This window comes from Pristiophorus japonicus, chromosome 19, assembly GCF_044704955.1.
Source record: "Pristiophorus japonicus isolate sPriJap1 chromosome 19, sPriJap1.hap1, whole genome shotgun sequence".
NCBI classification, from domain to species: domain Eukaryota; kingdom Metazoa; phylum Chordata; class Chondrichthyes; family Pristiophoridae; genus Pristiophorus; species Pristiophorus japonicus.
The window spans coordinates 96,052,084-96,068,225 of NC_091995.1; the positions used below are offsets into that span (position 1 = coordinate 96,052,084).

The window sequence follows — 16,142 nt, forward strand, 5'->3', positions numbered from 1 at the left end:
ACCAAACTTTTAGGCTTGACTAAAAATGAAAAGGGAGAAAAGAAAAATCTGAAATAAAATACTGGGGATGCACATTTGGGTGTAGGTGGCTCTGCAGCTCCATTTGTAGAGGCCAATTAGGTGGCATGAATACAAAAATAAAAGGGCCAGAATAGAGAAACTTTGGAAGTTTTCAATGAGTTGAGGTTGGTGTGGGCAGTTTATGGTTTTGAATAATCATCTTTAGGCAGTCCCTCAAATCCAGGATGACTTGCTTCTAGGCCAAAAAGGGACGAGTTCAAAGGTGTTTTCAATGAAGGACCTAAAATTTCAGATCCCGAACTACATCCTGAAGGGTGGAAGGTGCCTGTGCGTGAATTTTTAAAAAAAACGTGTGGTGGCCGTTGCACATCAGCCACCACACGGGCTTGACAGAGCTAGGTCCAGTGGCTAGGATTACCCAAGACGACTGGAGACCTGCTCTGCTGCACGGACCTAGCGCGCACACATATCACAGTGTGGGCTGGGCCCGTGCTGCCCCTGGGCCCTCGCCTCTCCTGGGCTTGGGTTTTGAATATTTACACCGGGGCTATCTATTACCTATCCCTCCCCTCGGAGTGGCGTTATCCTTTGGAGCACCAAGTTCTGCCAACAAGTACTCAGATGCAGGTTGTGCTACAATCCTTCACAGGCAGAGCAGTGGTAGGAGGGTCAGTAACCAAAGGACACAGATTTAAGGCACATCGGGTCTACAGCAGAAGCAGGCCACTCGGCCCAACTGATCGATGCCGGCATTTATGCTCCACACGAACCCCCTCTTCATCCAAGTGTCAGCTGTAGCTCAGTGGGCAGCACACTTGCCTCGGAGTCAGAAGGTTGTGGGTTCAAGTCCCACTCTAGGAACTTGAGCACATAAATCTAGGCTGACGCTCCAGTGCAGTGCTGAGGGAGCGCCGCACTGTCGGAGGGGCAGTGCTGAGGGAGCGCCGCACTGTCGGAGGGGCAGTGCTGAGGGAGCGCCGCACTGTCGGAGGGGCAGTGCTGAGGGAGCGCCGCACTGTCGGAGGGGCAGTGCTGAGGGAGTGCCGCACTGTCGGAGGGGCCGTCTTTCGGATGAGACGTTAAACCGAGGCTCCGTCTTGCTCCTCAGGTGAATGTAAAAAAAACCCATGGCACTATTTTGAAGAGCAGGGGAGTTCTCACCAGTGTCCTGGGACCAATATTTATCCCTCAATTAACATCACTAAAACAGATTATCTGGGTCATTATCACATTGCTGTGGGAGCTTGCTGTGCGCCAACTGGCTACCACGTTTCCCCCATTACAACAGTGACTACACTTCAAAAGTACTTCATTGGCTGCAAAGCGCTTTGACATGTCCGGTGGTCATGAAAGGTGCTGTATATATGCAAGTCTTTCTTTAACCTCATTAGCATACCCTTCCATTCCTTTCTCACTCATATACTTACCAAACTTTCTCTTACATCGATTGATACTATTTGCCTCAATCACTCCCTGTGGCAGCGAGTTCCACATCTAACCACTCTCTGGGTAAAGAAGTGTCTGCTCAATTCCCAATTAAATTTATTGGTGAGTATCTTCTATTTATGGCCTCTAGTTTTGGTTTCCTCCTCAAGTGGAAATGTTACACCAGTTCTACATAATTGCTCCTCCCCCAGAGTGGTGTTATCTATCTATTGGACCACCAATTAGTGTCAATGGCAAATGGCAAAAGAACCAGAGGAGATGAGGAAACATTTTTTTTAACGCAGCGAGTTGTTGTGATCGGGAACGCCTGAAAGGGCAGTGGGAGAAGATTCAATAGTAACTTTCAAACGGGAATTGGATAAATACTTGAAAGGGAAAAATCTACATGATTCTATCAAATGTAGAGATGCGGAAGTCTGCTTTACTATACGTCGAGATACAACAGGATATTTTTTACATTACCACAGCATAACTGAATGCTCTAATCTCAGCTGCCGAAACTGACATTTAAATACTCCCACCTTTTAATGCCTCACCTAACAAGGAAACATCTGTGGCCTCACCCATGCGATTCAAGGCACTGTACACAGGAGGATTCAATCATAAATTTAGGCCAGCGTTACACCCACACAACAGTTTCACCCCAGGTAAATTTCCCTCCATTTCATTGCTCAATTACTCTTGGAACATGGACGAAAGTTCCTGCATTTTCCCCAGAGTGTTAACCCTATAAACATTTCCACTTTGCAGCTGGAAAGTAAGAAGGAAAAAAAAAAATCACACATTTCCCCTACTTTTGGGTAGGGAAGGAAGGTGGGGATAAAAGTCTGCGAGAGCAGAGCTAAAAGTCTCAAGGAAACAGCATAAATACTAGAGAAATAAAAATCACACGTGCGGTGTTGGAAATTTGAAGTAAAACCAGAACTTGTTAATACACAGATGGCTCACAGATATTTTCAAAGAGAATAGATAAGTTAATATTCTTGCTGCAGATGGAAGTATTAGCCTAGTCTTCTGCTTTTACAGATGAAGTTAGAATTTTCAGTATTTTCCAAATTCAGATACCAATGCCTCTGCCCATCTACTTTATCTGCATAAGAATATAAGAAATAGGAGGAGTAGGCCATTCGGCCCCTCGAGCCTGCCCCGCCATTCAATAAGATCATGGCTGATCTGATCATGGACTCAGGTCCACTTCCCCGCCCGCTCCCCATAACCCCTTATTCTCTTATCATTTAAGAAATTGTATTTCTGTCTTAAATTTATTCAATGTCCCAGCTTCCACAGCTCTCTGAGGCAGCAAATTCCACAAATTAACAACCCTCATGAGGAGAAATTTCTTCTCACTCAGTTTTAAATAGGCGGCCCCTTATTCTAAGATCATGCCCTCTAGTTCTAGGCTCCCCCCATCAGTGGAAACATCCTCTCTGCATCCACCTCATCAAGCTCCCTCATAATCTTATACGTTTCGATAAGATCACCTCTCATTTTTCTGAACTCCAATAAGTAGAGGCCCAACCTACTCAACCTTTCCTAATAAGTCAACCCTCTCATCTCCGGAATCAACCTAGTGAACCTTCTCTGAACTGCCTCCAAAGCAAGTATATCCTTTCGTAAATATGGAAACCAAAACTGCACGCAGTATTCCAGGTGTGGCCTCACCAATACCCTGTATAACTGTAGCAAGACTTCCCTGTTTTTATACTCCATCCTCTTTGCAATAAAGGCCAAGATACCATTGGCCTTCCTGATCACTTGCTGTACCTGCATACTATCCTTTGTGTTTCATGCACAAGTACCCCCAGGTCCCGCTGAACTGCGGCACTTTGCAATCTTTCTCCATTTAAATAATAACTTGCTCTTTAATTTTTTTCTGCCAAAGTGCATGACCTCACACTTTCCAACATTATACTCCATTTGCCAAATTTTTGCGCACTCACTTAGCCTGTCTATGTCCTTTTGCAGGCACACCCACACAGATTTCTTTCCTGAAACAGTTACCTTACACTGCTGAGGCAAGCTATTCCATTTTATACACGATGGGTTGCTACATAACACATTAACACTAGGCATAATTAGTTTAGACAAACAGCTGTACAGGATAGAATCCGTAAGCAGGCAGGAGGTTTGATTTCAACCAACTACTTCCTCTGCACTTTAATGGAAAAAGCGCTGCTATACCGTACAACTGGGAGTTGGTGCTTTGTAAACACGCCCGTTAGCCAGTACTGCGCCTGAACCAATGCTGATTTAGCGAACGTTCCGCAAGTCAGAGCTCCATTCACACGGAGATAATTCATAGACTCGGTTTCATGGGAGAACAAATTTTATATAAATTGAGAAAATTCATTTGAGGAGAGTGTTACATTTTGGTGGGGCCCGAAGGCATTTTGTTGATGGAGAACCCCCTATAAAGGGCCAATGCACGCCAACACATCGAGGCTGGATAGAGTAAAGCGTGCCTATTTACCATGGTCCCTGTTGTCTCAGTGCCAGATGGCAACAGTGCACCCACAAGTATGCTTCTCTTGTCCCGGTCCAGGGAGCACCAGCACTTCCTGGCATGGCCGAGCATTGGCAAGACATTCCAGCATGTCGGGTTGTGAGATCAGGGCCTTCGGATTGCATTCTTGGGCGGCTGGAGAAAACGAGAATTGTCATTTGCCTTCCCATCTTCAGCTTTGCGCCCCCCCCCACAGCCCCTCCGCCAGAGACTCACGCAGATCCTCCAGGCGGCAGGTCACAACACGACGTTTTACTGGGCCGCCCACCAGCCAGCGATGCCCAGGTACATGAGGGAGGAAGCCATAAGCCAGTTCTGCCCCAAGGGAAGCCCAGACATCCCGAGGCAATGGGTCTCCACCTCTTTTTCCTGACCTTTGCACCTGGTGATCTGGGAATTTTTTGCAGGTAAGGGTCATGAAAATTTACCCGTGTAAACAAAGACTAGATAAATCAAGTTGTGGTTAAGGTGGTAACAGGCTGGGCTTCCACCTGCCCCTGGATTAGAAGAGTAAAGAATGAGGAGTTGTACTGTTTTAAGGCCTGGGAAAGAGCCCGTTCAGAGTGGTATAGATTGGTGAGTAGTTTTTCTCTTTTTTTTGTCTTCTATAACAGTGAGTAACTTTTAACATTGTTGTTGCCAATTTAAGTGTATCCAAGGGTTAAGTCATGGCAGGAGAGTTCGGTCACGTGTTATGCTCCTCCTGTATCATGTGGGAACTCAGGGACGACACCAGTGTCCCTGACGACTATATCTGCAGGAAGTGTATCCACCTCCAGCTCCTGACGGTCCGCGTTGCGGAGTTGGAGCTGAGGGTGGATTCACTCTGGAGCATCCACGATGCTGAGAATGACGTGAGTAGCACGTGTAGCGAGTTGGTCTTACTGCAGGAGAAGGGTCCACAGCCAGCTAGGGAATGGAAGACCAGCAGGAAGAGCAGTGCAAGGAAGGTAGTGCAGGAGTCCCCTGTGGTCATCCCCCTGCAAAACAGATACACTGCTTTGAGTACTGTTGGGGGGATGACTCATCAGGGGAGGGCAGCAGCAGCCAAGTTCATGGCACCGTGGCTGGCTCTGTTGCACAGGAGGGCAGGAAAAAGAGTGGGAGAGCAATAATGATAGGGGATTCAATTGTAAAGGGAATAGATAGGCGTTTCTGCGGCCGCAACCGAGACTCCAGGATGGTATGTTGCCTCCCTGGTGCAAGGGCCAAGGATGTCTCGGAGCGGGTGCAGGACATTCTAAAAAGGGAGGGAGATCAGCCAGCTGTCGTGGTGCACATTGGTACCAACGACATAGGTAAAAAAAGGGATGAGGTCCTACGAAACGAATTTAAAGAGCTAGGAGCTAAATTAAAAAGTAGGACCTCAAAAGTAGTAATCTCGGGATTGCTACCAGTGCCACATGATAGTCAAGAGTAGGAATCGCAGGATAGCGCAGATGAATACGTGGCTTGAGCAGTGGTGCAGCAGGGAGGGATTCAAATTCCTGGGGCATTGGAACCGGTTCTGGGGGAGGTGGGACCAGTACAAACCGGACGGTCTGCACCTGGGCAGGACCGAAACCAATGTCCTAGGGGGAGTGTTTGCTAGTGCTGTTGGGGAGGATTTAAACTAATATGGCAAGGGGATGGGAACCAATGCAGGGAGACAGAGGGAAACAAAAAGGAGGCAAAAGCAAAAGACAGAAAGGAGATGAGGAAAAGTGGAGGGCAGAGAAACCCAAGGCAAAGAACAAAAAGGGCCACTGTACAGCAAAATTCTAAAAGGAGAAAGGGTGTTAAAAAAAACAAGCCTGAAGGCTTTGTGTCTTAATGCAAGGAGTATCCGCAATAAGATGGATGAATTAACTGTGCAAATAGATGTTAACAAATATGATGTGATTGGGATTACGGCGACGTGGCTCCAGGATGATCAGGGCTGGGAACTCAACATCCAGGGGTATTCAACATTCAGGAAGGATAGAATAAAAGGAAAAGGAGGCGGGGTAGCATTGCTGGTTAAGGAGGAAATTAAGGCAATAGTTCGGAAGGACATTAGCTTGGATGATGTGGAATCTATATGGGTAGAGCTGCAGAATACCAAAGGGCAAAAAACGTTAGTGGGAGTTGTGTACAGACCTCCAAACAGTAGTAGTGATGTTGGGGAGGGCATCAAACAGGAAATTAGGGGTGCGTGCAATAAAGGTGCAGCAATTATAATGGGCGACTTTAATATGCACATAGATTGGATTAACCAAACTGGAAGCAATACGGTGGAGGAGGATTTCCTGGAGTGCATAAGGGATGGTTTTTTAGACCAATATGTCGAGGAACCATCTTAGACTGGGTGTTGTGTAATGAGAGAGGATTAATTAGCAATCTCGTTGTGCGAGACCCCTTGGGGAAGAGTGACCATAATATGGTGGAATTCTGCATTAGGATGGAGAATGAAACAGTTAATTCAGAGACCATGGTCCAGAACTTAAAGAAGGGTAACTTTGAAGGTATGAGGCGTGAATTGGCTAGGATAGATTGGCGAATGATACTGAAGGGGTTGACTGTGGATGGGCAATGGCAGACTTTTAGAGACCGCATGGATGAACTACAACAATTGTACATTCCTGTCTGGCGTAAAAATAAAAAAGGGAAGGTGGCTCAACCGTGGCTATCAAGGGAAATCAGGGATAGTATTAAAGCCAAGGAAGTGGCATACAAATTGGCCAGAAATAGCAGCGAACCCAGGGACTGGGAGAAATTTAGAACTCAGCAGAGGAGGACAAAGGGTTTGATTAGGGCAGGGAAAATGGAGTATGAGAAGAAGCTTGCAGGGAACATTAAGACGGATTGCAAAAGTTTCTATAGATATGTAAAGAGAAAAAGGTTAGTAAAGACAAACGTAGGTCCCCTGCAGTCAGAATCAGGGGAAGTAATAACGGGGAACAAAGAAATGGCGGACCAATTGAACAAGTACTTTGGTTCGGTATTCACTGAGGAGGACACAAACAACCTTCTGGATATAAAAGGGGTCGGAGGGTCTAGTAAGGAGGAGGAACTGAGGGAAATCTTTATTAGTCGGGAAATTGTGTTGGGGAAATTGATGGGATTGAAGGCCGATAAATCCCCAGGGCCTGATGGACTCTATCCCAGAGTACGTAAGGAGGTGGCCTTGGAAATAGTGGATGCATTGACAGTCATTTTCCAACATTCCATTGACTCTGGATCAGTTCCTATGGAGTGGACGGTAGCCAATGTAACCCCACTTTTTAAAAAAGGAGAGAGATAACAGGGAATTATAGACCGGTCAGCCTGACATCGGTAGTGGGTAAAATGATGGAATCAATTATTAAGGATGTCATAGCAGTGCATTTGGAAAGAGGTGATATGATAGGTCCAAGTCAGCATGGATTTGTGAAAGGGAAATTATGCTTGACAAATCTTCTGGAATTTTTTGAGGATGTTTCCAGTAGAGTGGACAAGGGAGAACCAGTTGATGTGGTATATTTGGACTTTCAGAAGGCTTTCGACAAGGTCCCACACAAGAGATTAATGTGCAAAGTTAAAGCACATGGGATTGGGGTTAGTGTGCTGACATGGATTGAGAACTGGTTGTCAGACAGGAAGCAAAGAGTAGGAGTAAATGGGGACTTTTCAGAATGGCAGGCAGTGACTAGTGGGGTACCGCAAGGTTCTGTGCTGGGGCCCCAGCTGTTTACACTGTATATTAATGATTTAGACGAGGGGATTAAATGTAGTATCTCCAAATTTGCGGATGACACTAAGTTGGGTGACAGTGTGAGCTGCGAGGAGGATGCTATGAGGTTGCAGAGTGACTTGGATAGGTTAGGTGAGTGGGCAAATGCATGGCAGATGAAGTATAATGTGGATAAATGTGAGGTTATCCACTTTGGTGGTAAAAACAGAGAGACAGACTATTATCTGAATGGTGACAGATTAGGAAAAGGGGAGGTGCAACGAGACCTGGGTGTCATGGTACATCAGTCATTGAAGGTTGGCATGCAGGTACAGCAGGCGGTTAAGAAAGCAAATGGCATGTTGGCCTTCATAGCGAGGGGATTTGAGTACAGGGGCAGGGAGGTGTTGCTACAGTTGTACAGAGCCTTGGTGAGGCCACACCTGGAGTATTGTGTACAGTTTTGGTCTCCTAACCTGAGGAAGGACATTCTTGCTATTGAGGGAGTGCAGCGAAGGTTCACCAGACTGATTCCCGGGATGGTGGGACTGACCTATCAAGAAAGACTGGATCAACTGGGCTTGTATTCACTGGAGTTCAGAAGAATGAGAGGGGACCTCATAGAAACGTTTAAAATTCTGACGGGGTTAGACAGGTTAGATGCAGGAAGAATGTTCCCAATGTTGGGGAAGTCCAGAACCAGGGGACACAGTCTAAGGATAAGGGATAAGCCATTTGGGACCGAGATGAGGAGGAATTTCTTCACCCAGAGAGTGGTGAACCTGTGGAATTCTCTACCACAGAAAGTTGTTGAGGCCAATTCACTAAATATATTCAAAAAGGAGTTAGATGGAGTCCTTACTACTCGGGGGATCAAGGGGTATGGTGAGAAAGCAGGAATGGGGTACTGAAGTTTCATGTTCAGCCATGAACTCATTGAATGGCGGTGCAGGCTGGAAGGGCCGAATGGCCTACTCCTGCACCTATTTTCTATGTTTCTGTGCAATTCCAACGCAAATGAGGAAGAGAAAATACAACCAGCTTATCTCGTCTGCAAGTTCTGTAAACACAATGCAGTGCCCCAGTCTAGCTGGGGACACCCATCTTAAGAGCAATGTTCTCTCTCCTTTGAAGCTTTATAGACAGAACATGTCCATAAATGTCAAGTACAAAATTAAAAGGTGTGCGTGAATCAAGACAGTTGAAACTCGATTGGAATCTTTGGCAGTGTCGGGGGCAGGAGCAGGGCTTCAAGGAACACGACTGAACACAGCTGGCCATTTGTGTACTCCCGGCCTGCTCTACGGGCAACGTGATTAAGCAGATTTTACAGAGCTTTCTGCCACCATTATACAACAGACCAGAATTACAGTGTTCATGCCTTAAAGTGGATGTTGGACTTACAGAAAACAAAAATCTGGAATGTATCAGAAACATTAGCCATTCCAAACTAAATCAGTCCAGGCAATAGACACAGATACAAGAAAACACAAAGAGCAGAGGTCAAACAAAACCCGCAATAGAAAATAATTTTTACAGGATAAACATGGAGGAATAAAAGGGGCCTCTATTGAAAAGTTGCAGATGATGATACACTGATCAAAGGTTATTATTTTAACCACAAGGCTGATGACTCAGTCTGATTCGATGCCATTTGTTATATTTGGAACAGCTATGAACCAAGAACATCCTCAGGAGAAAGGCTTCGTTAAACACCCTGGGACCTGAGGTTGGCAGAGCGCAATACTGAAGCGATCATTGTGACTGCAATTCCTCTCCGCTGATCACAGGATGCACGCGTATAATCAAATAATTCAGACTGGTTGTGTAGTAAAGGGCTCAGTCCATCAGTCCTCTTCCAGTATTATTTCAACAGCTCCTTACCCCATTTATTGTTTAGCTGCCAGTTCTCCATATATTCCAAGGGCATTAAGGGAGCCAAAGCAGGTGGGATGGAGTTAAGGTCTCAGTGAATGGTGGAAAAGGTTCGAGGGGCTGAATGGTCGAGTCCGGTTCCAATATGCAACAGTTATACTGAACTGCTCTAAAATTGCGTCTTTATCCTGCCCGTGAGTCTTTCCCTGAGGCGGATGGTGGGGTGAGGCAGAGGTGGTGTGCATAGCCCAGCAATGTATAATTCCCATTGTTGGGCCGTACAGCGGGGCTGAGAGCCTCAACCAGCCCGCAGCCAAAGCAAATAACCCTCACCACCACAAAGGCTCATGGCGATAACCATTTGTCTTGGCAGCATCGTGCCCTCAGAGGCAGGGAATGAAACCACCTCCAGAGGAGGCGGCACTTGTCTTCAGAGGCAGCTCGATGGTTAAAAAGGAGTATAATAAAGCAACTGCAAACATAGCCTCCTTCAATATTGTTAATTACTCACTGCTTGCTCTCTTCGCTGGGAGATTCAGATGTTTCATCATGTTCCTTTGGGGTAAAATCCTCACATTCAGCCTGCAACAGGAATATCATGGGGTGAACAAGATCATTAACAGAAAAGAGCCATTCAAATCTTTATCTAGATCATTTAATATTGTGTATACTTCAGTGGGGTCTCTCTTAAATCAGTTTCATTCTAGATCTGAATGCTTAAGCTTCTCGAAGCTTTCTTCACAGTTCATCCCTCTTACACTTGAGAGCAGGCTTGCTGTCTTTTTCAATTATCTTTTCCAATACAAATATATTTCTGTGCTTTGGTTTGTCACTCAATCTATCCTCTCAACAACACACGTTTCTTTCTTTGTGGAAAGCAGAGAAACCATAAAACCAGAGAAAACAGCGGCCCCTAATGCAGCAATTCGACTGTATCCAGATGCAGCCTCCAATCCCAAAGTCACTGCCCCCCAATGTTCCCTCTATTTTTTTTTATAAAGTGCATGGTCCCTTTAACTGCATGCGCAGCCCATTCAAATTTTGGCACATGCGCGGTTTCTTCCCCGTAGAAGCCAGTGAGCGGCCTGCACCGAACCATTGATGCTCCCCTCCCTAGGGCCGTCACTTCAATCCCTGGCTGTTGGAATCCTCTCCCATTAAAAAAAGTATTCTCCATCTCAAGGAGTCAATAATTAGTACAGCGTTACTGTCCTCCTCAGGATCCCGGATACATTCAACAATTACTCTAAAAACGCTTAAAATTGGTATCCTGGCCAACATGCATTACTGAACCACCAAACAGATTAACTGGCCATTTGCGGTTTGTGGGACCTTGCTGTGTGAAAAGTGGCTGACTTGTTTGCCTATGAAACAATGTTAACTATACCGCAAAAGTAATTGATTGGCTGTGGAGTGATTTGGGATTTCCCAGCAACGTGAAAGGCACTATATAAATGCAAGACGTTAGCGCACGCACTTGCACTCAAATACTTACTTCCAAAAGAAATTACAGGCTTAATTACCACAGTACAGAAGGCCATTAGTAAACTGATGTAGTCACAGATGAGTTGTAGGGGCACAGACTGATAAATTATCTCGAACTCCCAATAACAAAAAAATGCACACGAGTTTACAGACACCCTTTCCCACACAAAGACTTTCTTCAGACAGTCTGTATTCAAGGTCATCATTAGGATTCTACCTCCTCTCCTTGCATCAACACCGCAATTACAGAAATGGGGTGAGGAGATTGCTGGTGGATGATCTCCTCCTCTCTCTGCTCCCCATGAATCCCACCCATTCCAACTGATCAGTGACAAACCAGATGGACTCTCGGTGTGTTTATACTGCACTTGTGCTGCGGTAGAGTGCTGTGCTATTTCCACCAGCTCCCAACGGCGGCACGTAGGTTTCATGCAGCCAGCAGCAGCACTGAAATAAGCGAGTCTTAGCGAATCTAACAGGGTTACTTTTACGTTGCCATTTCTGTCTGTCGGGAGTTGGCGGCAACAGCACAGCACTGGCGATGTACAAGAGCAGGCTCAGTCCAACACCAGATAACAAAATCACCCGGAAATAATGGAATTATAGTCTTAAATGATGAGAAAGTATTCTGCAGAGATTCTAAAAGCAGTTAGTTTCCTCCAATGAAAGACAGACAAAGCCAGAATTGCACAGCAGGTTTGGTCAACATCTGAACAGACAAATGGCAGGGTTGCCGTTTTGGGTGGAGAGCCTTCATCAGAATGTCCAGATGAAAGGCTCCCACTTAACAGACATTAACCTCTGCTTTCTTGCAGATGCTGATTCAGCTGCTGTGTGTTTCCAGCATCTTCAGCTTTCATTTCATACGCCCTGAATTCGCAAGTTTCCCTTTTATCTCTGGATTCCCCCTTAAATTCAGGCAGCGTTGGTGAATTTCGATAGTAAAGCCATCTCTTTTAGTTCCGGTTACGACGATCATTTCTCAACTGACTCTTGCTCAGATTGTTCCACGGCCACTGGTTTAAGCTAACCTGGGTTGTCCCACGGAGCGTGGTGATTAAATGATATGTGGGTAGTGGCCCTCGACTACTTTATGCCTACAACCCTGATGGGGAAAATGAAAACTCCTGACAACCAAGGTGACCTCGATACCTGATCACTCCAACACCACCCAGTGATGGAACATTGTAGCTTGTTTGCCAGGGCTGCAAGGGTTAGGTTATACGGAGCGATTACATAAGCTAGGCTTGTATTCCCTAGAATATAGGTTACGGGCGATTTGATTGGGGTTTTTAGGATTTTGAAGAAATTGATAGGGTAGATAAGAGATCATTTTTTCCCCCACTGGTGGGGGAAGTCTAAGACAAGGGAAATAACCTTAAAATCAGAGCCAAGTTAGGAACCACTTGTTTATACGCAGGGTGGTGGAAGTGTGGAACACTCTCCCACAAAAAGCTGTAACCGCCAGCTCAATGAATCATTTTAAAATCGGAGATCGATATTTTGCTAGCCATGGGTATAAATGGCTATAAAAGTATAAAGGGGGGGGTGGATGGAATCGAGATACAGATCAGCCATGATCTCGTTGATTGTCGGAACAGGCTCGAGAGGCTGAATGGCCTCCTCCTGTGCCTGTGTTCGATGGGCCGCAGATGAACCTGTCTTTCACTCCTGTATTGAGCCACGCAGAGCGGCGTACAGCGGCATTTACACTGGCTTTAGTGAGGTGCCACGTTGTCTGCTCCTAAAATGTCACTTTTTAAAATTGTATTTAAAAAAAGGTGGTAATGCTGACTGTCGGCCTCAGTAAGTCAATTGACAGATTCACTGGGGTAGTCAGCCTGCTTTTAAAATGAATGGTCTACCCACCTTAGCGAATCTGACAATTTTAGCTGCTGGCTGCACGAGCCCCATGTGTCCGGGGCAGCAGCATGGGCGCAGCACAAAGATCAATATATAGAAGCAGCTTATTTAAGACATGTAGGCTTAGCTCGGAGTCCGTGTCTCTCCATCATCAGAACTGCAGCCAGACTGTTCATCCTCTAACACCAGAGTATATTGCTAGGCCAGCCTTGCGACTATTTTTTCGGTGATATTTTGCCTTTTTTGACAGAAAAAGGCGTTCACCTAAATCGTCTAAAGTTGTGCGCCGGTGGTTTTGGAATACCGCTGAAAAGCGGACCGTCATCATGTAAGGAAAAAAAGCGACATGGCTTTAAACTGGCCGTTCGGCGTACCCGCATTCTGGGCAAAAAAAAGTCCAAGAAAAGCCTGCGTTGCAGCCCCAGAAACAGCGGTAAGTATGAAGACCTGCAGAAATGGTAACAATGTTTTTATTTTTGAATTCTTTTTCAGCAATTCGCTAGATAATTATCTGGCGAATGTTTTGTCATTTTTTATTTTTTTGCAATTTTTTGTGTGTTTTCCCCTTCCCAGGGCCTGTCTTTTTAGCGGTAATCGACCTCGAACTAAAGCTGGTGAGGATCGTGGTTTCCACCGTAAATCCTCATGCCGATTTTTACCATCGGGCACATTTTTTTCGCCAATTTTAGGCCTTTAAAAAAGTGGTATTTTAATGGTATTTTTGGCAAAAATGCCAAAAAAATACCGCTATTGCCAAAAAACCAATTTGTAGCTCCCAAGAGTATAAGATATTACATAGCTTATATTGCCCTAAACTTTCTAACAACCTGATTCCTACTTTACTTGTATTGCTTAGTGTTAGCTGTGGCTCAGTGAGCAGCACTTGCACCCAAGTGCCACTCCAGGGACTTGAGCACACAAAAAAAAAAAATCTAGGCTGACACTCAGTGCTGAGGGAGTGCCGCACTGTCGGAGGGGCAGTACTGAGGGAGCGCCGCACTGTCGGAAGGGCAGTACTGAGGGAGTGCCGCACTGTCGGAGGGGCAGTACTGAGGGAGTGCCGCACTGTCGGAGGGGCAGTACTGAGGGAGTGCCGCACTGTCGGAGGGGCAGTACTGAGGGAGTGCCGCACTGTCGGAGGGGCAGTACTGAGGGAGCGCCGCACTGTCGGAAGGGCAGTACTGAGGGAGTGCCGCACTGTCGGAGGGGCAGTACTGAGGGAGTGCCGCACTGTCGGAGGGGCAGTACTGAGGGAGCGCCGCACTGTCGGAGGGGGGCAGTGCTGAGGGAGCGCCGCACTGTCGGGGGGAGGGGCAGTGCTGAGGGAGCGGCAGTGCTGAGGGAGCGCTGCACTGTCGGGGGGGCAGTGCTGAGGGAGCGCCGCACTGTTGGAGGGGCAGTGCTGAGGGAGCGCCGCACTGTTGGAGGGGCAGTGCTGAGGGAGCGCCGCACTGTCGGGGGGGCAGTGCTGAGGGAGCGCCGCACTGTCGGGGGGGCAGTGCTGAGGGAGCGCCGCACTGTCGGAGGGGCAGTGCTGAGGGAGCGCCGCACTGTCGGGGGGGCAGTGCTGAGGGAGCGCCGCACTGTCGGGGGGGCAGTGCTGAGGGAGCGCCGCACTGTCGGAGGGGCAGTGCTGAGGGAGCGCCGCACTGTCGGTGATGTCGTCTTTCAGATGAGATGTTAAACTGAGGTCCCGTCTGCTCTCTCAGGTGGACGTAAAAGATCCCACGGCCACTATTTCAAAGAAGAACAGGGGAATTATCCCCGGTGTCCGGGCCAATATTCATCCCTCAATCAACACAACATTACAACAGGGACTACACTTCAAAAAGTACTTCATTGGCTGTAAAGCGCTTCGAGACGTCCGGTGGTCGTGAAAGGCACTATATAAATCCAACTATTTCTTTTTTTTTTAAAAAAAAGACAAGACTACTTTGAGGGAAAATAAGGCACTTATTTATTATATGGCAAAAGATCTGTTGAGAGGCCTTAGAAGTACACGTGAAGCCTGTAAATACGATGAAAGCATTGAAACCACAAGAGCAGCAGGCACTCCACGGTGATACTGGGAGACCAGCAGCTGCTGCCACTGCATCTCAATGTTCTGGACCAGTCCACAAGGCCCGCAGAGACCGTCCGAAGGGAGTGCTGCCGATTTACGGAATGCTCTCCCAGATTAGTGTCACCTGGAGCTGTGAGCAGTTTAACCGCGACTTGCTCAGCCAGGATTGCGAAGGCAGGGGTTTCCAAACGGCCTCCCTTGGCCCACCGATCCCTGGCAATCTAGCCTTCAAAGCCCCCAGGGCAACTCCGTCTCATCTGTACTTCTTTACTCGCTGGCTTGTCCTATTTGAACTTCCGGGGCCTGGAAAGGGCTGTTCTTAGAGCACCAATCAGAACACCAATATCTATCGGCATCAGCAACTTGAGGTAACTGCTGACTGAAACTTGAGATACTGCCCTGAGGCTCTGTGCTATGCACCAAGGCAGCCACAAGGACATCCTGTGCTGGAGGATGAATAGGATTACAGGAATTCTGCTGCCAGCACCCAGTCCAATTTCACCAACCCCTTTCATTCTCCCAGCAGCCACTTTCACGTTATTTCAGCTATCAGCAGCTTTTGTGTCATTTTATACAAAAAAGAACAGCATGACAACTGAGAATCATTCTAAACATAAAAAACAGTAATGCAACGGCAGAATGGAATCAACGACTGAAGTTCAGTCCCTTAGAAAGAAAAGACACAGGTACAGCTGGAATGTGAATGCATTACCTGAATCTCCGGATTAACATTCTGGTCCTTGGTCTGGATGTGCTGATCCTCTGTCATCTTCTCCATCTCCTGGAAACAGGAACATATTGGTCAGAGAATCATAGAATGGTTACAGCACAGGAGGCGGCCATTCGGCCCATTGAGCCCGTGCTGGCTCTCTGCAAAAGCACTAGTCCCACTCCCCCGCCCTTTCCTCGGAGCCCTGCAAAAACACATATTTCAGGCACTTATCCAACTCCCTTTTAAAAGCCACGATTGAGTCTGCCTCCACCACCCTTTCAGGCCGTGCATTCCAGATCCTAACCACTCGCTGCGTAAAATCGTTTGTCGCCTTTGGTTCTTTTGCCAATCGCCTTAAATCTGTGTCCTCTGATTCTCGACCCTTCCACCAATGGGAACAGTTTCTCTCGATCTACTCTGTCCAGACTGCTCATGATTTTGAACACCTCGATCAAATCTCCTCTCAACCTTCTTTGCACTGAGAACAACCCCAGCTTCTCCAGTC

The 16,142-nt window shown here is 46.9% G+C and overlaps 1 protein-coding gene across 3 annotated transcripts in view; it reads right to left on the reverse strand.

The window, feature by feature from the left end:
* LOC139230074 (trinucleotide repeat-containing gene 6B protein-like) overlaps window positions 1-16,142 on the reverse strand; it is a 173,362-nt gene that overhangs the window by 118,632 nt on the left and 38,588 nt on the right. For all 3 annotated transcript variants that reach the window (XM_070861869.1, XM_070861870.1, XM_070861868.1), the window contains exons 4-5: window positions 15,638-15,706; window positions 10,027-10,097 (exon numbers count right to left, since the gene is read on the reverse strand). In XM_070861869.1, the coding sequence (XP_070717970.1) occupies window positions 10,027-10,097; window positions 15,638-15,706 (140 nt within the window). The remainder of the gene's footprint in view (window positions 1-10,026; window positions 10,098-15,637; window positions 15,707-16,142) is intronic.